At 32.9% G+C, this 21,766-nt stretch overlaps 3 protein-coding genes across 4 annotated transcripts; 1 reads left to right on the top strand and 2 right to left on the bottom strand.

Moving 5' to 3' along the window:
* The first annotated feature begins 937 nt into the window (after positions 1 to 937).
* Positions 938 to 2,686, top strand: LOC129298111 (phospholipase A1-Ibeta2, chloroplastic-like). The gene has a single exon (XM_054936523.1). The coding sequence runs from the start codon at positions 1,037 to 1,039 to the stop codon at positions 2,639 to 2,641; it is 1,605 nt and encodes a 534-aa protein (XP_054792498.1). The 5' UTR covers positions 938 to 1,036; the 3' UTR covers positions 2,642 to 2,686.
* Positions 2,687 to 12,551: 9,865 nt separating this feature from the next.
* LOC129298113 (ras-related protein RABD2c-like) lies at positions 12,552 to 16,289 on the bottom strand. Its single transcript, XM_054936527.1, has 8 exons — positions 16,132 to 16,289; positions 14,917 to 14,989; positions 14,481 to 14,528; positions 14,342 to 14,389; positions 13,750 to 13,821; positions 13,510 to 13,665; positions 13,298 to 13,401; positions 12,552 to 12,861 (listed from the first exon to the last, which is right to left on the bottom strand). The coding sequence occupies exons 1-8, from the start codon at positions 16,143 to 16,145 to the stop codon at positions 12,768 to 12,770; spliced, it is 609 nt and encodes a 202-aa protein (XP_054792502.1). The 5' UTR covers positions 16,146 to 16,289; the 3' UTR covers positions 12,552 to 12,767.
* Positions 16,290 to 18,487: 2,198 nt separating this feature from the next.
* Positions 18,488 to 20,486, bottom strand: LOC129298112 (monooxygenase 2-like). Of its 2 annotated transcripts, XM_054936525.1 has the most exons (6): positions 20,242 to 20,486; positions 20,014 to 20,160; positions 19,837 to 19,902; positions 19,553 to 19,715; positions 19,236 to 19,464; positions 18,488 to 19,150 (listed from the first exon to the last, which is right to left on the bottom strand). In XM_054936525.1, the coding sequence occupies exons 1-6, from the start codon at positions 20,433 to 20,435 to the stop codon at positions 18,642 to 18,644; spliced, it is 1,308 nt and encodes a 435-aa protein (XP_054792500.1). In that variant the 5' UTR covers positions 20,436 to 20,486; the 3' UTR covers positions 18,488 to 18,641. The 2 variants fall into 2 exon arrangements, with proteins under 2 accessions (XP_054792500.1, XP_054792501.1); XM_054936526.1 differs by lacking the exon at positions 20,242 to 20,486 and having other exon boundaries at positions 19,837 to 19,910; positions 20,014 to 20,156.
* Between the last annotated feature and the right edge of the window lie 1,280 nt (positions 20,487 to 21,766).

Raw genomic sequence — 21,766 nt, 5'->3', positions numbered from 1 at the left:
TTATTCTTTTATTGTTAAAATTATTTACTTCAATCCTCCTAAAGTGAACTAAAGTTTCAGATTATTTTTAATATTTATTAATAATTAAATTATATTCCTGATCCTTAATTAAAATTTTCCAAAAAATTCTGTGAGGGATTTTGTGGTAATTTTCTATTAGAGGAGAATGGTAAGTGTCAACTGTCAATTACGCGTCACCAGTAATAATTTGTGCAAGTTACTATCACAATAATCTGACCTTGGAGGCTTAAATAGACGCGAGTAGAGTCAAGTGGCATATATATACACTGATGGGCAAAATGGTCAATTTACTACATGCAGATGTCTAAATGAAAGATGACATGCGGCTTTAGTTAATGACCCAACAAAATCATTAAGACGAGTTTATTGGCAATAAAAATAGAAAGAGATATTTTCACATCAAATTAAAAATTTAACGATTGAGTATCATTTTTTTATTTATAGATTTATACAATATTTGTGCGCAAGATTCAAAAATTAAAAATGCTTGATAGTGCGTACAAGCATGCGCAACAACCCGTCGCTGTGGCTTACGGACCGTCCACGGATTGACATCGCGTGATCCAAAAAGTCAAACCGCATCATTCCAATTAGATGGTGTGAGTTTGAGATCTTTACCTCCTTTGGTATAAAACAGTCAATTAACGCCGTTAGCCTCTAACGACGCCCTTTCCTCGCAGACTTTCTTGGAATGAGACGGTTCCCCCATGAGGAGGTAACGTACATTTATTATTTCTCTGTCCTTGAGAAAAGGTCTTCATTACTGAATTTCCTCATTTACCCCTATGTTCATTTTAATCTATTATATTATCATTCCTCAAAGTCGTAATTATCTCTAAATTCAGTGGCAATATCAGAACATCGGTGTTTAAATACGTGCCTTGATCATTTCCTCAACTTAGTCGGTTTGGCTTGTTCAAGTATTGACGCTGTCTTTACCTGCTCTCTTCTTCCCCCTCTTCTCTCGGAGTTTCAAGCACAGAATCAGAAGTCTTATTACAGACAAATCTTCACCATGTTGCAGATCAGCTCAGCTATTCCAGTGCACAACCCTCACATGTTTCAGCTCAGACGTTCTAGTTTTCGGTGCCAATCCTCGCCTTTAAATCCTTCCACGAAACCATCGCCGCCGGCTTCCACCGAGTCCACCACTCGTTTGCACCTCGCAAACCTCGATAAGCTCCTTCAGAAGCAACCGGCTCCTCCAATCACCCAATTCCAACAACAACAACACCAACAACAACAGCCACAGCCTATCCAGAAGGAAACCAACGACGATAAGACCAAGTCGAAAAACATAGTCGAAGGCCTTAGTTTAGCGAGGCTATGGCCAGAAATGAAGGCCACAGAAGAGATGTCTCCGAGGCATCTCAACCAGTTACAGCGTCTGTTATCGAAGACGGCGGAATATTCCCCTCGGAACGTTCTCGGCAGCCGTTGGATGGAATATCACGGTAGCAACGATTGGAAAGGACTCCTCGATCCGCTGGACGAGAATCTCCGGCGAGAGGTGGTCAGGTACGGCGAGTTCGTACAAGCAGCTTACCATTCGTTTCACTCCGATCCCGCCATGTCACCGGAGGAGCCGCCCATGCCCCGACGGGTCCTTCCGGCTGATAGGTCCTACAAAGTCACGAAGAGCCTCTATGCCACGTCATCAATCGGGTTGCCCAAATGGGTGGACGACGTGGCTCCGGATCTCGGGTGGATGACCCAACGGTCGAGTTGGATAGGGTACGTCGCCGTTTGCGATGATCGGGGGGAGATCGCGAGGATGGGAAGGAGAGACATCGTAATCTCTCTCCGTGGGACAGCGACATGTCTAGAATGGGCCGAGAATATGAGGGCCCAGTTAACCGACATCCCACCAAAGAGGGATGACGATGCGTCAGCTTCAGCCCAAGAAAAGCCCAAAGTGGAGTGTGGGTTCTTGAGCCTGTACAAGACGAGAGGGGCTCACGTGCCGAGCCTGGCCACGTCTGTGATTGAAGAAGTGAAAAGGCTCATGGAAGTGTACAAGGGTGAGACACTCAGCATCACCGTGACAGGTCATAGCCTCGGCGCGGCGCTGGCATTACTCGTGGCTGATGAGATCAGCACGTGTGATGCTGACGTGCCACCAGTGGCGGTAATCTCCTTTGGCGGGCCTCGAGTGGGAAATAAGGCCTTTAAGAATCGATTAGTGGCCCAAAAAGTAAAAGTACTAAGGGTAGTAAACTCTCAAGATGTAATCACTAGAGTTCCAGGAATGTTTGTGAGCGAAGAAGTTGAACAAAAGCTAAGGAACTCCAAGGTTGGAGAAATGGTAGAAGACATGGGGTTGGCTTATACACATGTGGGAGTAGAGCTACGCGTAGACACGAAGATGTCACCGTATCTGAAGCCGAATGCTGACATGGCATGTTGTCATGACCTGGAGGCTTATTTGCACTTGGTGGATGGGTTCTTGGCATCAAACTGTCCGTTCAGAGCAAATGCCAAGAGGAGCTTGGCAAGATTAATGCAAGATCAAACATCAAATATGAAGAAGCTATATACCAGCAAGGCACAAGCCTTGAGTGTAAATCTAGCCAGACAAGGCTCCTTCTCTATGCCTAGTTGTCTGCCTAGTCCATCTTAAACTATATAGGACCAAGTAAATGTGAATATACAAAAGTTTCACTCACATTCTGTGTCTTGTTTTGCCATATCTATGCTTCTATTATGCCCAAATATCGTGCTTGAAACACACATAAAAAAAAAAATAATAATAAGCGAACAAAAAAGATAAGTTTTTTTAGACTTGCTTAATTTTGTTGTAAGAGACCATGTGTATGTTGGAGTATTGTTATAGATATTTTTTTTAAAAAAATCATATTATTATATTTCTATCATTTTTAATCTGTAAATTGCATAAAGATAATCTTTAAAATATATTTTAATATTACTTTTTAAATTTTAAGACTTAGGTTTTCGTAAAAAAAAATTTGAGTATTCAATATTTTTCAATAACAATAGTTAATTTTAAGGTTAAACTGAAATTGACTTTAAAAATTGGGGGAAAAAAATCAAACTATTTGGGCATTTTGATTGGTTTCAATAAGTCCAAGTTGTTGGTGTAAAGTTATCCTTGCTAATTCAATACTTAACTATAACTTTATTGATAATCATGAAACTAACCCAAGAAGATTATCCAATCATGGTTAACTATTTCAAATCATTTCAAAATTTAATAGTATTTTCTTTCAAAAATTGGGATCCTAAGATTAAACATTCTAAAACAATTCAAATAGGACTTTAATATGTCTAAAGCAGTGTTTGTAACAACTATGAAAGTATGAGATATCATTTTATATTAAAAATCTAAAAATCAATTTAAGCAAAACCTATAGGAACGAAAAGTAAAAGAGGTGTTGCGGCTAGTGAAACGGGCTTTGTAGCTTGTTCCTTTGCATGTCTTGCAATACAATGCAAGTGTTATGCACCACAGCATGCTGCATAAAATTTGATAATGTTGTGCTGTCATTTTGACAATATAAGGGCAAACTTTTGAAACACTCTATTTCTCTATTTGACATTTGATTGAAGTAATTTAAGTATTTATAAAACGCTTTCATCATAAACTAGTTATTGACGCAAGTTTTACTCAATTTTACATAATAAAGTTAGACATTCAAATACATTTTCACACTTTATCATTACAAAGGGACTCCAAAATCCAACACATGTGTCAGAAGTTACAACTAACACCTTGACTGCATTCAATAAACCTAGAATTACTTATGTAATACACCACAATAATAATACAGTTCAAATAACTCATTTTCAATCCTTAACCATTGACATCAAAATAGCAAGGGAAGGTAAATCTTCATGATAATATTCATTCACGTGCATTTGCATTCATCCATATCTCTAATACCTTACTTGCATAAGTATTTTGACCCTATCGATATTTTTCTTCACACATATATCACCTAGGGCCTAAAGTAGAATCATCAATTCAACAAGCAAATGGTGTAAATTAATGCATGAATCAAAACATATAATCCTAATTGGCAATATCAATATTTCAATTACACATATTAAAAATAATCAAAAGAGATACCTACTATAGTAACACATGGTCCTAGGCCTTTGGTCCCTTTTTCCTTTTTTATCCTGAGCTAAAGCCAATAAAATATTAAGAAAGATGGGTGAGTACAAACACTCAGTAATTAAGGTACATCTATTATATGCAATTGCATATTAAATGATGTTTAAAACATGTATATGTAACCCATACTATTATCACAAATAATCTCACAGTGCACATTGCCACAACACTACCAACTGTGTGACAATGACAAAATCAATGATAATGACTTACCATAAATTTAACAATTATGTGGCACATCAAATAATATGCATGATCGACTTCATCTTTATATCTTCTTTATACCTTCCAACTAAAATTGTGGGCTATTAAATCATGTAGGGTTCTGTTCGTGTGAATGGACCATTTGAGCCATCAATTTTGTGGAGCAATCCGGCCAAAGGTTACTACTTTTACTCTCGAACCAAGGCTTCCCTCATTCTTGAATTCCTAAGATGTCATAAACTCTAAGTTAATCTCATCAACAAATAGTGAGATAAAGACTCGCCTTTGATTCCAATGATAGGCAGTCGTTACCATATGAATTTTATATTACTATTTCTCTTTCTAAACAAACTTCTACCAATCATGATCATGCAATACTCAATGCTTTCACATATGGCATGTTTAATTCACAATACCATGCCCAATTAGCATTTTAGTATATATCATACCATAAACACATAATATCTCCTTATAAACCGCAACATAATCTTATCACATATATCCACTTATCAATATATCACATATTTTCAATCACATGCCAATAATTTCATCATTATCCCTTTGCTTAGTTTCAAGAGACATATACAAGATTGATTATCACCAAGCAATCAATTACTACATAATATTTCAATTCATTTTAGCAATTCATGGAATCAATAACTCTTATTCTCTTTTCATCATAGAGTAGCGCATATACTTGAATAACCATGCCATCATCAAATAAAAACAAACTCATAATTTTTATCTTTTTAGAATATGCAACAAGTCACAAAATTAATTATTTGACAATTACTTCACATGCAATTTTCATATTAAAATCAAAATTCACTAACAAGCAGCTACATAAGAAGAGGTTTTCTTTAGTTACTTTAAACCTTTGAGTGGTTAAATGTTTACTTCTCAACAAATGCTTTTAAAGCTTGACACAATCTCAAAATGATTTGCAAGATGATTTCCCTACAATCAATCATGCCAATCATAGTTAATAACACCGTAGGCATACTTCTACACTCAAAATCAACACTTGATAAACCCCTATTTCTCAACCATTTATAAATACTCATACCCATTAGGTATATTAACTCTCTACAACCCCAACCAAACTCATTAGACCTAGTTAGGAACATTAATGGCTGTTATCATTCTCCAATAACCACATTTATGGCTCTTCAACTCACATTGCCGTCTGCTATTATGAGTCCAAGCTCAAGAATGCTTATAACTATAAATGTTAGGTTTAAATAACCTAAACAATTTTTATTAACTTTATTTAAGCTTATAGATTTGAACTCATAACCTTTGTTATGAAATCACTCTCAACAACAAGCCCTAACTTCCAAAATTTTCAAACGAGGAAGAAGAAGGAAGATTAGAGCTAAAGAAGCTTACCTTGCTGTCCAAAAAAAAATGAAAGCTTGCCTTAAGTGTTTACAAGCTCTAAAATACTCCAAATCCTTCGAATCTTTAAGCCTTAGTAGAGTAAAGCACAAGGTCCCTTGTTCTTCCTCTTTTTTCTTTCTATTTTTGCGTTTACATGGTGCCTTGTTTTTTTGGTAGAATTTAGGCCATGTGTTGCAACGCATGCGGCATGCGTAGTGGCGAATGGCACAGAGAGAGTCCTCCTTGTAACATCCTAATTTTTAGATAAAAAAAATTTATGAAATTTAAGTTTTTTTTTAAAATGATGATAATAATAGGAATTTATATTATTTGAGGTTATTTGAAAATAATAATATGGTTAGGCATTTAATTATGAATTAAAAACTTAAGTTTAAAATTATATAAGAAATATTTTATTAAGATATAATTTTAAAATTTTAAAAAAAATATTATTAATGTGTGTGTGTGAGTTAAAAAAAAGAAAAAAAAAGAAAAAAAAAAAAAAAAGAGGAGGGGGTTTAGTCCCACATCGGTTAGATGTGGGAATGAAAGGCACCTCCTCATGTATAAAAAGAGGAGGTGCATTGTGGAGGAAGCATGAGAAATTTTTTATTATAATTTGTGAAAATTGCAACTAAGGGCCCAAGATGCAATTTGTGAAAATTGCAAGTAATGGCCCAAAGGTTTGAATAATTAAATTCAAACCTATAATTTTTTTTAATACAATTTTGGGACCACAATCTCATTTTTATATTATTTTTTTCTCTTTCTCTCATGTTGCTCGGCGTTTTCTCGTAAGGGGGGATTATTTTCTTTTTCTTCAAGTATGTTCTAACTTTCCTGTTTAGATTAGCATTTAAAAATTTATTTAATTACAAAATTAATTTTATAGTTATTTTCTAAATAATATTAGCTTTCTTGTGATATGATTATTTTGTAGGATAGAGTAAATATTCTGATTAAGATTTTTCTATAGGATAGTTAATCTGATGATATGATAGATTAAAAATATAGGTTGAAATTCATATTTAAGAATTTTTGAGTTAAACTCTAGATCTATATGGTTGAATTTATATAGAATCTGAGATATAGGGATGAACCTCTAATTATTAAATATTTATTTAAGTATGAATAGGTATTTTTGAGGATATAGAAAGGTGATTTGAGGCTTCAGAATAATTTTAAAATTTTTAATTTATTTTTGAACGAATTTTTAGAATATAGAAGGATGAAATTGTGATACTAGAAGTGATTTGAGACTTAAAAATAGTTTATTAGGGTACGAGAATTTTAGAAAAGAATTTGAAAAGTTAAATGAGGCATAAATCTTAAATTAGTGTTAATATGAATTATAAATCTAAGACTTTTTAACTCTTTAAATTAGAGTTATTTATTAATATAAAATTAATATATAGTATTGTGAAATAATTATGTAGATTATATTGACAAAGATAGTGGTGAAAAAGGAGTTGTGAAGGGGAACTTGTTATTCAAGACACAAGGTAACCATTATTAATGTGTTGTGATGGGTGTGTTTGTGAATGGTTATGTGTTGTTTTATTGTTTGGAAAAATTATGAATTTATTGAAAATAAATACTGTATATACTTGTTTGAAATTATTGCCAAGTGGGTTAAAAATTTATTTTTGTTTATCATAATGAGATATTATTGTTCGGATATATTCCTGTTCGGATATTTGAATGATGCATGACTTGTCAGGGTATTTTAATGTATGGTGTTAATGGGAATTTCTGTTCGGTTAATTATTACCACGTGGTAAGCCCTCATTGGACCCAATGAGTGGCCTATCGCTTGGTCCAACTCACCTTTGGTCGGGTGATTTGTCGTCCGAGCATGGTAAAAGGAGGATATGAGGTGCAGTCATGCAAATTAAATACTTGTTCGATTTGTTTGAAAATATTGTTCGGTTAAATGTTTTGTGTGCCCACTTAGCAATCGCATGATTAGTTACAACCGCATGTATTATTACATATTAATTTTTGGTTACTGGGACTTTTAAGTCTCATTCCCCGTGGTTAATATTTTTACAGGATCGAGTCGCCAAGAAAGCACCAGAGGTGTAACTATGGTGTATGAGACACCATCTTTTACGTTGCCTCTTATTTTGAATTATACAATGTATCTTGTGCCAACTTAGGATATATCTTCTTTGTGAAGCATGTAAACTCTAATTCTTTTTATTAAAAGTATTTATATGACCAAGAGGATTATGTCTGTCCCTCTTGATTCATGACCTGATTTAAATATCATGCCATGAGGATCCTGTCTGTCCCTCATGGTTTTAATTGCCTTTTTGAATATTTTAAGACTTGTGTTATGTCTTGGATGTATCATGATAAGAAAATTTTCTACCATGATAATGGTTTTAATAATTTGTGAAAAATCAGTTTGTAAATTTGAGGGTGTTACACTCCTCTCCTTTCTACTTGATGTGCTGTAATTCATGTATCATATGCCGCGGCACATAACGTAAAATCACTCTTTCACGTTTTTCTCCCACTTTTAGGCCGAGTGGCCCAAACATGGTTCTGGATCTAATCCCAAGGCTGAAACAAAAAGGCCAAATAGGTCCATTAGTCCTTTATAACCATCATCTAACACAATCCACTTAAGTTTTACTCAATTGCCTTATGATTAGTTTAATTAATTAGGGAGCTAAAATTTAAAATGTTATAGTTAGGGTCAGACGTGGCTATATAAGTTTTCTTACATGTTCAAGCTTATTCGGATAGACATCAACTTAAACAAGTCCAACTTGTTTGAATTACTAACTTTATTATAAAGCATATTTTAGAAAAAATGGATAGCCCACGTTATAAATTAGTGAGGGAGGTAGTAATTATATATATATATATTTTAAATTATTTCAATTAAAAGTTTGATATAATACACTATTATGGTTGGATGCAATTTGTGCTTTTAAATATGGGTAATTTCAGAATTTTTTTTATTTTTAAATAAAATGAATGATTTGATCACATTATTTTTCTAACAAGGTCATTGGAAGTGAATGATAATAAAGAATAAGAGCATTTGACTGAATCGAAGAAATGGGTTGTATTATTATTTATGACTTAGAAATGAATTATAAAATTCAAAGGACGCAGTTTTTGTTGGGAGTCTCCATGAGGCTTGGAGATTGAGAGTTGCTTAAATTTCAATGTGATGAATATTTCAAAATGTGACTTTATGAAGAAAACAGCACAATAACTTTGCGGTCTCCAACTCCAACAGCCAACTTTTAATTTCAACCACTTGAGGCGCGTGACGTTGAAAGTGTACAATGCCCAATATTTCAAGTCGAAGTTGAGACTGACTCAGTTTCCGTGTTAACATTCTTATCCGATGCCTTTGTTCCTACGGCTCTTGCTTTTTGCATTTATTATTTTTCAACGAATTATTCCTTTTTTCCCACCCAAAGAACTACTTTTTCAACCGATTATCCTCTGCCTTAGTTGATAAGGATTTAATTTATAAAATAAATATATTTTGAGCCTGAAACATATCTTTCTTATTTTAAACCTGAAAAACATATCTTTTTTTTGGTAAGACTTAGAGATCTAATTCACTTAAATTGCATTTCTTTCTTCTCAATTTATAAAATATTTTTTCTGTCTCAAATTATAAAATACTTTTAGATAAAATCTCACATATCAATAAATTTTATTAAATACACTTAACAATTTTATCTTTCCAAAATAAAAAGTATAAACTTTTCAAAATAACCACCATTTAATATATTAAAAAGAGAAGTGATGGAAATTAATTATAAAGAGAGAAAGGATAATATTGAAATTAGTACATTTAATGAAACCTTAATCTATTCAATATTTTATATTTTGAGACCAAAAAACTTCTTTAAAAATGCTCTATAATTTGGAATGGATGGGGTATTTTTATATAAAATTACACATATCAATAAAGCTTATTAAATGCACTTTATAACTTTACTTTTTTAAAAAATATAAACTTTTAAAATACTCTTTATTTAATATTATATTTATGAAAGAATATTAAATATGAAGAATATATGAAAAGAGTAATATTTAAAAAGTAGCATTAATAAAATTTTATTTTTATTAAAATATCTTATATTTTAAAATATCAAATCTTTTTTAAAAATGTTTTATAAATTAGTAGGGAGAGAGTAAAAACAAAGAAAGAATACTTTCTTTCAGATCCTAATATTCTTACTGCACATAACGGACTGGACTATGGAGGCTTTTCTAATTTGGCTGAAAATCAACACCAGACTTCTTTGAAGTTGGATGAGAAATAATAATAATTTTTTAATTTCCTTAACTCAACGTCTTTAAGATCTGAATCGTTCCTCTGAAGAAAAAGTGCATAATTTTTACGGTTGATCTAATTACTGACGATTGCATGAATGAAGTGGACTTACGTGGAACCAGTAACACTGGCCATTAATTCATTATTGAAGCTGCTAATAAGAAATGTGATGTGGGAGGGCAGGAGATACTATTGCCTATTAAATATTTTTTTTAATGGATTCATTTCCAAACAAATCGCCCACTTGCATATTTTTCCTATTTTTCAGTACATGGTACTAGCGAAGAATTTTTTTTTAAAGACTTTCAATTAAGGATTAAGGATGTAATTTAATTATTAATGAGTCTAAAAAAATCTAAAATTTTAGTTCAGTTCATGAGAACTAAATTGAAAATAATTTCAATAGTAAAAAAATTAAATTATCATTCACTTATTAATTTTGTTCGAGATGCAGAATCATTAATAATTAATTTTCTTGCTTCACTTATTAATTTACTGATATGAATTATAAATTACATTAGCTTGTCAAACAAATAGTAACATTATTTGTTAATTTGTTAAATTCACTTGTTAATTTATTGACATCAGTTATAAATTATAAAACTTATCAATAATTTACAACTGGTATTAGTGAATTAATAATTAATGTTGCTACTTGTGATTGAATTACTGATGCTCAAGTCTTGCATGATTATTGATAGATCAACTCATGTAATTTAGTACTCATCTTGGTAAATTAACAAGTTAAGTAATAAAATTAATAACTAATAATTTTACATTTTAGACAAAATTAACAAGTGAAATATATTTTGATTTTTTCATCATTGAAATTATTTTCACTTTAATTCTCTTGGACTAAATTAAAATTTCAGACTTTTTTAATAATTAAGTCGCATCTCTTATTCTTAGTTGAAATCCTCCTTTTTTCTTCTGCCAGAAATACCAGAAATGGAGTTGAAAGTGATTCATTTATCAGAATTTAGCTTTTTTTTTCTGCATAAATAAAAAAATTAGGTAAGTTAAAGTTTTAGAAGCTTAACAAAGCTAAAGCATGCCTTTCAATTTAAGGAAAACAACATTTTCTTACCTACAATTTTAGTTGCATGAAGTTAGAGTGAAGTGAATATTCATTGCTCATGATTTATAAATAATGCAACTAATTAAATTTACTATTTTTACTTTTTCCCCTTTTGCTCCAATATTTTACATTTTTGACCTAGATTAATCTAGCCAGTAGTTGGCAGACAACTACTTAGGAGGCATACTTTTCATTAAAAATTTAATCGCGGCTCCATATCAAATGTTCAAATTCAAAATCTTTAATTAAGTTTGATCAATCCCTCAATCAGTTGATCTAAGCACCTAATATTTAATCACACTTACTATATTTTATATTGTTGGCTAGTTATGTTTACTCCATATTAATTTATATTTTCTGAACATAAGAATTTAAATGTGTCTAAGAAATATCAAATTAAAAAAATATTTAGTTAATAATTAAAAATACTCTCTGCAATCCTCACGGCAAAGTTAACAAATTTCAATGTTCTTAAGAAATGATTTTTTTTTAAGCTTAAAAGAAATATTTGATTTTTTTTAATAATAAAGTGTGTCTAGGAATTGCAACTAGATGCAATCAATGAGGGGCAATATTTGAAAAATATATAATCTTTTGTCCTATTTATAGGACACAGAGAGACTATTTATTTTGATCTTATTCATAAAGCATCTCAATTATTATTGTATTTATTTTTATCTTTTTGCCCCAGCTATTAAATGCTAAAGCAATTTATTTTCAAAGTATGTATACTAAATAGGACTAAAGTTAAAAATTTATTAAATTTTTAAAGAAAGTTAATGGAATTTAATATTTTTTTAGTTTCAATAAAAATGCTAAAACTGACTTATAAATAAATTAAAAATGAGTAACTACTACCTTTTTTTTTTTAATATTTAAGACCCAATAGGATCATAAAACTTTACCTTATAATTAGGATTGGAAGAAGTATAATTCAAGTAAAGAAAGTCATTTTGATTAAAAATAAAAAAAGGATGACCATTTTACTTTACGGTCAATTAAGCAATGGATAATTATTCCAAGTAGAAGAGGTCTACGCAATACAACTTTATTTTTAGGAAATTAATATATTATTTTTGTTAACAGTAACAATCTTGAACTAGAGTATTAAATAAAGAATTAGTTTGAATTTATTTTCGGATAAAAGGAGATAGCATTAAACAACAGTCAACACAAGTAAGCGCCTTTATTAGTTTGCAATTTTGCATCGCTCCATATTTAGGGCAACTAGTGACTAGCAATCATGCTACGAAAATCAACATTGTCATTTATCACACTGAAACTCCATTAATGTTATTAACAAAAAAGTACTGCATTTTAATCCGGACGACTGAAGACTACCAAACCACAATTCTCAGGAGAATCTGCAGATGTTAAAAAATCAGGTGCTGCTACAGATATGTAGAGAATGGGGCAAGGAATAAGGTAAATACTGCAACTTACCAATGTTCCTAGTTCTGTACAAATGTATTTTGAAATCAAATACATTGAAAAGAATGGAAGTTTTTAGCAAGAAGCAAATCTCGATGAACAAATTCTTGATATGATGATGAAAGCATTATGTGAAAAGAACTAATTTTACATGCCACGGAGGCACTTATAAACCCTTCACTTCAGATCACCAATACTTCCTCTCTCTAGTTGGAGCAGCAACCACTTTTCTGATTCACAGGCTGTCCCCTAATCTGCACTGTTGGTGGCCTAGCATTGTTCGTTGGTTGGCTCGCCATTCTGTGCAAAAAGAAAACCACCACCAAACCCAAAAAAAAAAAAAAAAAAAGAGTATTTATAACTCCTACTGGGAAATAAATGTCTGGAAAACCACAAACTTAAGAGCCATTTGGTTGCTGAAAATAATAAGAATGGAATGATTCAAAAAAAAGAAAAAACAAAATGAACTAAATTATCCAATCATTTGCAGTAAACATGAAAAAAAAACAATACCACATACTCCAAATGCAGGCATCACTACACCCACAACCCACCGCAAACCTAAGGAATTACGACTTCTAATTTCATGAACTAAATTATTCTTCCCTCCTCATTGACATGGTTGACTTATCTCCACTCCACATCTTGATCATCGTATTTTTATCTTCATTTTTTTAATTCCTTTCCAACAAGCAAACAGGCCCTTAATGACGACCAGAAAGCATGTTAAAATCACCTGTTTTTTATTTCAGCAGCCATGGCCATGAAAGCCTGTTCCACATTGGTGGAATTTTTAGCACTAGTTTCCATAAAGGGGATCCCAATTTCATCTGCAAATGCCTGGAAAAAAAAAATAGCAAGCTCAAACATCAGACAATAGTAATAGAGGATTTAAACAGATCGTCTATTGTTTTCTATCTGGAGTAAACCAATGGAAACTAAAATCACCTTTGCAGTCTCATAGGACACGACTTTGTTTGCTGTGAGGTCACACTTATTTCCAACTAGAAGCTTGTTAACATTTTCGCTGGCATAACGGTCAATTTCATTCAGCCACTGCTTAACATTGTTGAAGCTCTCTTGGTCAGTGACATCATAAACAACCTGCCAAAACAAAAGGAGAATCACCACTGTCACCCAGAATGAAGAACGAAAATTTCTAGGGAAGAAGCAGATCTGAAGACTCACAATAATGCCATGAGCCCCTCGATAGTAGCTGCTTGTGATTGTACGGAAACGTTCTTGACCAGCAGTATCCCACTATGTAACCCGAGAATGCAGAAAAGTCTCTCAATAATTATGAACAGTGCAGAGTACAACAACAATCACTTGTCTTTGGGATGGATTTCCTTTTTAAATAAGTAAATAAATGCCCTTTTAGGGTCCCTGAACTGACTAAAGGAAAACTAAAGCCAAGCCTCCCTCCCCAAAAAAAAAAAAAATCCTTTTTCCCCAACACTTCCATCAGACTGGTTTAACAATTGGCAAACAGATAAAACTCGTGATGATTTGATCAACGAGTGACAAAATAGATCAGAAATTAGAAGTAATTGAAAACGGGATAATTATTGCATTGCTAAACATCAGAGTTGCTTCCAAAATGAGTTTCATAAAAGTAACTGGCCATTCCAAGTCAATAAATAATAATTAGATTCTTCTTAAAGCAGAAAGATGTGAGAGTAACATTACACGGATTCTCATCAAAACCAAAAATAACTAAATTTAGTCTTAAAATCCTTTGTTTAAGCACCCAAAAATGTTAACTTTGGCAAGCACTTACAATTTGAAGTTTAATAGTCTTCCCATCATGCTCAACAGTACGAATTTTCTACAGAAGATAACACAGCGGATAATTGGTCACAATATTTTTGAATTTGATAACATGAAACTGAAGCCTCACGGTAAATATAAAAGCTTACAAAATCAACACCAATAGTACTGATATAGCTGTCAAGGTATGAATCATCCTGGTCAAAACAAATTAACATATTAGCAAGTATGTATCTTTCAATTCTCCACAGGAGTGTCTCATCAATATAGTAAAGTAAAAATAAAAATCTAGAGGTATTATTATCAAAAAGAGTGTGTAAAAATTAGATTATGATAGAAACCTACACCAATATGTTAGGGCTACCACAGCTTTTAGCACTTAGAATGATGACTCCAGAATTCCAGACAAATTAAATTATGGCAATCATTTTCGCCATTTGCAAATCCTCCATTCTTTAATTTTTTTAGCAAAGTTTAGCCTTAATAATATAAGTAGGCAGTTCGATTAATTTCATACTTGATATACATTTATGGAGACAATCATACTCATAGAATGAAGTAGAGAAAGGATAAGCAAAAACTTACAGCAAACCTCAGAAGGAGACATGATTTTCCGACACCCGAATCTCCAATAAGCAAAAGCTTGAACAAGTAGTCGCTGCAGTGAAAAATAGTGATTTCCCATTCAAAGAGAGAAGACATTAAAGGAATCATGTTCTTTTGCTACACAAACGTACAGCAGCACAGCAACACAAAGAAGCACATACGCGTCGTAGAAGAGAACGAAATTTGACTGCCTAAAAAGATAGCACTAAGTCCGCTGTGTTCATAACATCATTCATACATCATAGTCCATAGAAGACTGCAGTTGAGACTTAAGGCTTTAAACAGAAATGACCGGTTGTTGTCTTCAGGCTTCGGTTGTTAGAAATTCTGTTGCTAAAAATGACTTTAAATTTTAGATTGATTATTTTAAGGAGGACCAAATGTCGTTAGTTGGATGAACTTCAACAATCACTGAATCGTCTTCCTTGCATCAGTGGAGAGCAGAAGATATTGCAGATGAATCGGACAAGAACGATTTCAAGTTAAAATACAATATCACCAATCATTGTCAATGAATGTGAAACACAAGGACAAGGCCGCAAACAACTTTTACCATATGGATACTCAGACTATTTTGTGCATGTGTGTGTGTGTGTGTGTGTGTGTGTGTGTGTGTGTGTGTGTGTTTTGCCAACATCGCTTGTGTTCTTGCTCGATGAATTTTACAAAATTTACAAACATCAATCAGAATAATGGACAAGTTCAAATCTCTAACTACAGCCAAACCGACCCAAGCCATGCAGTTTATTGTTTTTCCTTTCCTTTCCTTTCCTTTCTTTCTTTTCTTTTTCTGGTGATTAGCTATGCAGTTATGTCGCCCTTATGTACAAACAACTTTTGTATCAAACAGGACATTCTACAATACGAAATTCCCAAACGTAAAAAGACCTATTGCAGAAAAAATGTATAAACCGGATAATAGAAATATGTATATAAATTTTCCCAAAAAGCAATTCAGATGTGCTAACAGATCTATCTTTTGAACGTCAGATCTAAGTCAGCAAGAGCATTTCAGAAGCAGAAGCCACGCCCAGTCCAAAACAAATATAATAAGCCACGCATCAAAGAAAAGGGGAAAATTAAGAAAACAACACGGATCTAACAGAGCTTGATAAAAGGAAGAGAGAGAAAAAAAGGGATGATTGAGGACCAAACGGAAATTTCAGAATTGTGGACTCAAAATTGAGGACTTACTATTCAGGATTCATGGCGGAGCAAGGTTTAAAAGCGATGTGAATTTGGAGAGAGTACAGAGAAGTAACCGCTAGCGGCGAGAAATTTAGCCGTACTCTGCGATGATCGCCGGAGGATACAGAGCGAACGAAGAAAATGAAACAAGGAAATGCGCTATAAAATGAGCCTTACATGTCGGAGCTGAGTACGATTCAAGGGTCGGATGTGATGACGTGTCAATTACTGCTGCGTCTTGCCACGTGTTCCCACATGTCAATTAGGATACTACTCCTACCCGCAGGGGGATACATAACGTTTGTTGCAGGGAGAATTATGCCAAGTCAACAGAAACAGAAATAATTATTACAACGTGTATTAATAATTAGACTTCAGTTGTTAATGAATTTTATGCTAATTAATTTTTTATACAACTTCAACATAATTCTCGTTTTTTTCTATTTTTTAATTTAATTATTAAATAAACAAACACAATGTGATGTATTCTTTATTGTGATACATATATATAATTGATTGATTAATTATGCAGTATTTAATAACATCAAGTTCATTCAATTAAACAGTAAGTCATTTCCATTTCATCTTTTTTTTTTATGGCATTCTATTCTGCCCCTATTTTCATTTTTCATTTTTTAAAATGTCCATTTTCCACCGTTTTAGAATGTGCTACAATTCTGATCAAAGCAGTGCCTTTTGCTTTGCCCTCCTATCTCACGCCAACCACTATCCTCCTAAAGGGTTTACTTCGTGACACCGAGAAAATCAGTCATAGCTTTCTTTGGAGTCAGAAAATTGATAAAAAAAAACAAACATCTTACTTCCTCTAATTCTATTTATAAAATTAAAAAAATTTATTCTATTTATAAATTATATTATTAAATTTTCATCATAAATTTTCTTTTTTACCCTCCATTTAATATTGGAGAAAGAAAATGTATTATTAAAATATATATATTTAATAAGAATAAAATTGAGAACTTATTAAATTTTAAGATAAAATTAATAAGTTTTAAAATTTTTTTTAATACTGATAAAATATATTAAAAATAATTTATAAATAAAACTAAATGGATATTGGATGGGATATTGTTCAAGAAGAAAAAGCGAATGCCAGCTTGAGTGTTAAAGATTTGCACAAACAAAATAGAGCCTTCATCAAGAAATTGTGTTGGGGCTAATCACTAAACCCAATGCTCTTTGGATGAAGTGCAGATTTAATACTAATTTTTTAATAATTTTTATAAATTTTTAATATTAAATGTTGATGATTCATGTTAACTTTAAATTATCCAGATTGGCACACAGATTTACTAAATTTTTTATATTTTATATTTTTTTATTTAATAAATGTGAAATGAAAAATAAAAAAAATAAAATTTAGACGGCTATCTTTCGACGGAGGTGCTAACTAGGCTTCCTTCGATTCCAAAGGCTTCTATCTATAACTGATAAACATAAAGTCGATTTTTAATAAAATGGAGGTTCCTTACCCGACTGGGTTGAAGATTTAAATAAACGGATTTTAATAATAAGAAGTTAATGAGCAATATCCTCTTGCCCAAAAAAAAAAAGAGTAACATCTTCGCTTATCATTATCAATGTGCTTATCTTTTGTGATTAGTACGAAATATAAGCATGCATTCAGCATTCTCACGATAAGAGGATTTTGAAACTTTATATGTCGTTCTTTTGATTGTAATCCAGGCAAGATAATATCGGGGGGAAAAGAAAAGAAAAACAGAGAGATTAAAGCTAGAAATATACATCAGATTGGTATGGGTTAACTTGATTAACTTGCATCAAAGTCAAGTTAGAATTAAAAAATCGGCCCAAATAAAAATCAATCTTTTTTAATGAAGAACAAGTGACATGAATCAAATGGACTAATCCTAACAGGTGAGAGTTGACCCATTTAATTTGTATTACTTTTTTTAAAAAAACTAAATAATAAAAAATGGAAGGAGTTTTAGTATCATAAATTCACAAAACAAGCATATCTGGAATGAATCACAATTGAATTGATTAATCTTATATATTTAATATGTGAATTTTTTCCAACAGTAAGAAATATTATATTAAAACTTATCATTTAAATGTAATTTTTTTAAACTTATGCAAGAAAATAATTAAACTGATTGGTGGTTAAGCCATTTAATCCACCAACTAATGGGTTGAATTCTTTTATACTCATATAAAAACATGGTTGAACGCAATCCATATACATTGGCTGGGTTGGCACATTCCAGGGTGTGATTTCCTTCATTAATGAATTGATGAATTATATAAATGAAGAAGATGGAGTATGCTCTGTTTATACGTTGCTTCTTCTTCTTGTAACGAGAAACGTGCACGTCGCCACTTCTACTAATGCATATATTGGGTCGAAATTCTGATCATACAATACAAATATACAATGATCTGATCTGGTAAACGTAAGACTTTACAGGTGCTTCCAGTGTTTCCAGATTCAGAAGCAACTTACCACACATAACAATCACAAAATATATGTATGCTCACAGGGGTTCACAACTAAAATTTGTATGTTCCAGCAATGGGCCAAGCCTGACAAGCTTAGGCAAGACAACATTATTCCTAACAGAACACACCACCGGGTTATCCCACTGCAAAATAGACCCAACGAGGCTTGCACGTATCGTTAAGGGAAACACACGTGGCCATCTCTCACTCCCATAAGACGTAAAAGCTGCTTCGATTTCAGCATCATCACGAGACTTGATCGCTCTTGCGAGCTTGGTAGCAAGAACCACTGAATCCTCAAGCGCACAACAACCACCCTGACCAAGGTTCGGAGTCATGGGGTGCCACGCATCTCCGACCACCACCACTCTGCCGGCGGAAGCAGCCGGACTCAGTCCCGGCCATAGCCACCTGTCTACCAGTGGGGTCCTACTCACCGTCTCATCTGGGCTGTACTCTATTATGTTCGTAAGCTCTGAAGGCCACTTTGCCACTAGTTGTTTCGCTTCCTTCTTCAGCACCGATGGATCAGTGATTCTTGGACCTGATTTTCATATATTATTATTCAAAAGAACCAACCAGTTTGTTTCGTGTATGAACGGTTTCAAGTTAAAGTTTTGAGCTAGGACCTGGAGACTGAGAATTGAAGCAGATGAACCAGTAAACTTTGGTGGGAGAAACAGGGACGTATCCAGCACGAAGTCCTCTGCCGTAAATGTAATTGACATTTGGGCCGAAGGGCTGGCCTTTTGGGTAAAACCCAAGCCCACGAAATGCACAGTGACCCGAGTATTTGGGCTCGGAGAATCCCATCCATTTAGCGATTGGGGATCGAATCCCGTCGCACCCTATTACTACCTGTTTGATTCAAGAGAAAATGGAAGTTACAGAAGATAGAAAATCGACGAAGGACGGAGAGTAAGTGAAGGAAAACGATTAGAAAGACCTTTGCGAGGAGCTTTGAGCCATCGACAAGATGCAACAAGGAATCACCGTCTGGAGTGGATTCAATGTTCGATAGCTTCGAGGAGAATTGAAGCGCGTCTTTTGGAAGCTTCTCGCTCAAGTTCTCCAGTAGTACTCGTCTCTCCACTGCACGTACCTCTTGGCTGCACATTTAGATCAAACATTTAGCAGTAATTATTTTGTTCTTCAGTAATCTTATTCAACATGACGATTCACCGTGAAATTGAGATATAAGGGGAGGAATAAAATCCCACGTAATAGTACCTTTGATCTTCTTGCTTGAAATTGAAGGCGCGGAGCTCCCTACCATCCTCCGACTTCACCACCATCCTGCATAGCTGATATTATGAACAAGTTCAGCTGAAATAAATCTGAATTAATCCGTAACTAATTATACGGGAAAAAACAAATACATCAATGCATGAAGATAAATTAATGTACCCTTGGATTTCTAAGAATTGAGGTCTGAGATCGTTGGCTACTCCAATGGCATCAAGTACTCTCCATCCGTTCTTGAAAAGAGTGAGGGAAGTTCCACTGGTTCTCAATGACTCTGCTTGCTCAAGCACCACTGAAGGAACTCCGAGCCTGAGCATTCAATAATACATCAACATGAGAAAGGGAGGTTCAATTCAATGCATCTAGTTCTGTCCAAAAATGAAATTGTACCTGTGAAGGGAGAGGGCGGTGGCGAGGCCAGCGATGCCGCCGCCGACGATGACGATGTCTTGCTTGCGCACATTGGATTCAGATTTGATGACAGAGACCCTAACAACGGGTCTGCTTCTAGGGGTTCGGATTGCAGATTGGTTCCAGAAATGGAAAGGTGTTGAGCCCAGAAAGGGAGACCTAGCTGAAGCCATGGGGGCTCAATCCAAATTCATCAATGCCAATGGTGGTGAGTATGTGATGAAAAAGGAGAAGTGTGTATTTGGGTACGTGTTGAGCCTTCCTCCGTATAAAGAAGTGGTTAAGAAGTGATGAGATTATTATTATTATTTTATTTTTTGGGGCCAAAGCAAAAAAAAAAAAAAACATGAGCCTTTACATCAGGCCTACGCAAAGAATTAATCCGACATGACTTTAATTTAACCTGAAATTTCATTCTTTTCATAAAAATGATTAAATTAAATAACCCATAATCTAATTTGATCCTAGCATAACTTAAAGGTAAACAGGATCGGATTGGTCTAATAAAATTAAAAGACTGGTCTTGGTTTTATTTAACATCTCACTTAGTTTTTTTCTTTTTTAATTCATGAGAGATAGTAATTTATTTTAACCTATTAAACTCAATTAAAATAATAATATTATTTATAGTCATATAAGATTCATCAAAATAACAACAATTATAAATCCACAATAATTTTCAATAACAACAAAAAGTATTTCAATTATAATACAGATAATTCAAATTAAACAACTTTCAATAACATTGAACAACCTTCAACATATCTAGAGTCCATTATATTAAGTTAACAACAAATTTCATTAATAAAAGGAAAAAATTAAGGTTGGTCAATGTTAAAATTTTGCATAATATTTATGAATTCACAAGTATAAAATACAAAAAATACTAATTATTATTATAAATTAACTTATTATAACAATAATTAATAAATTAATTATAATTATATTAAATAAATTTACAGGACCTGATCGGACCAAATGGTTTAGATGCTTGATCTCTTATACAGTCCAATCAAAAGAAAGAGTTTGGTCTTTTTTGATCCTGAAGGATTAATTTTTATCTAGACGGATAAGATCGAGTTTGTCTCGGGTTGGATTAGACTAAACCAAAATGAAAGACTTTTATACAACGCTACTTTATATTATTCGAAGAATCAAGTATTCCATGAAATTGTTATTCATATATACATACATACATATATATAAGTATTCCATGAAATTGAAATAAAATTAAATTTCTCTTGTTGAAAATCAATATATCAACTTAAATCTTTTAAAATTTAGAGAACACTTATATTAAAAAGTTTTAGGTCAAAAAGATTCATGCATGACATTCATTACTTAATTAGTAAGCTACATTTTTAGTGTTTAAATACGCACATTCCCTGAATAATTATGCCCGATTTCTTTTCTTTTCGTTTATTTTCTTCTTCTTTTTCTTTTCTTTTTGGGTTTTTTGATAAGAAAGTAAACAGAGCAAAGCAAAGAGAACATGCCCGTTTTT

This window comes from Prosopis cineraria, unplaced genomic scaffold, assembly GCF_029017545.1.
Source record: "Prosopis cineraria cultivar Desert tree isolate PC_DT_omini unplaced genomic scaffold, ASM2901754v1 PC712, whole genome shotgun sequence".
NCBI classification, from domain to species: Eukaryota; Viridiplantae; Streptophyta; class Magnoliopsida; order Fabales; family Fabaceae; genus Prosopis; species Prosopis cineraria.
Note: the sequence above shows the minus strand (reverse complement) of the source record. Positions and strands in the feature narration are given on the sequence as shown.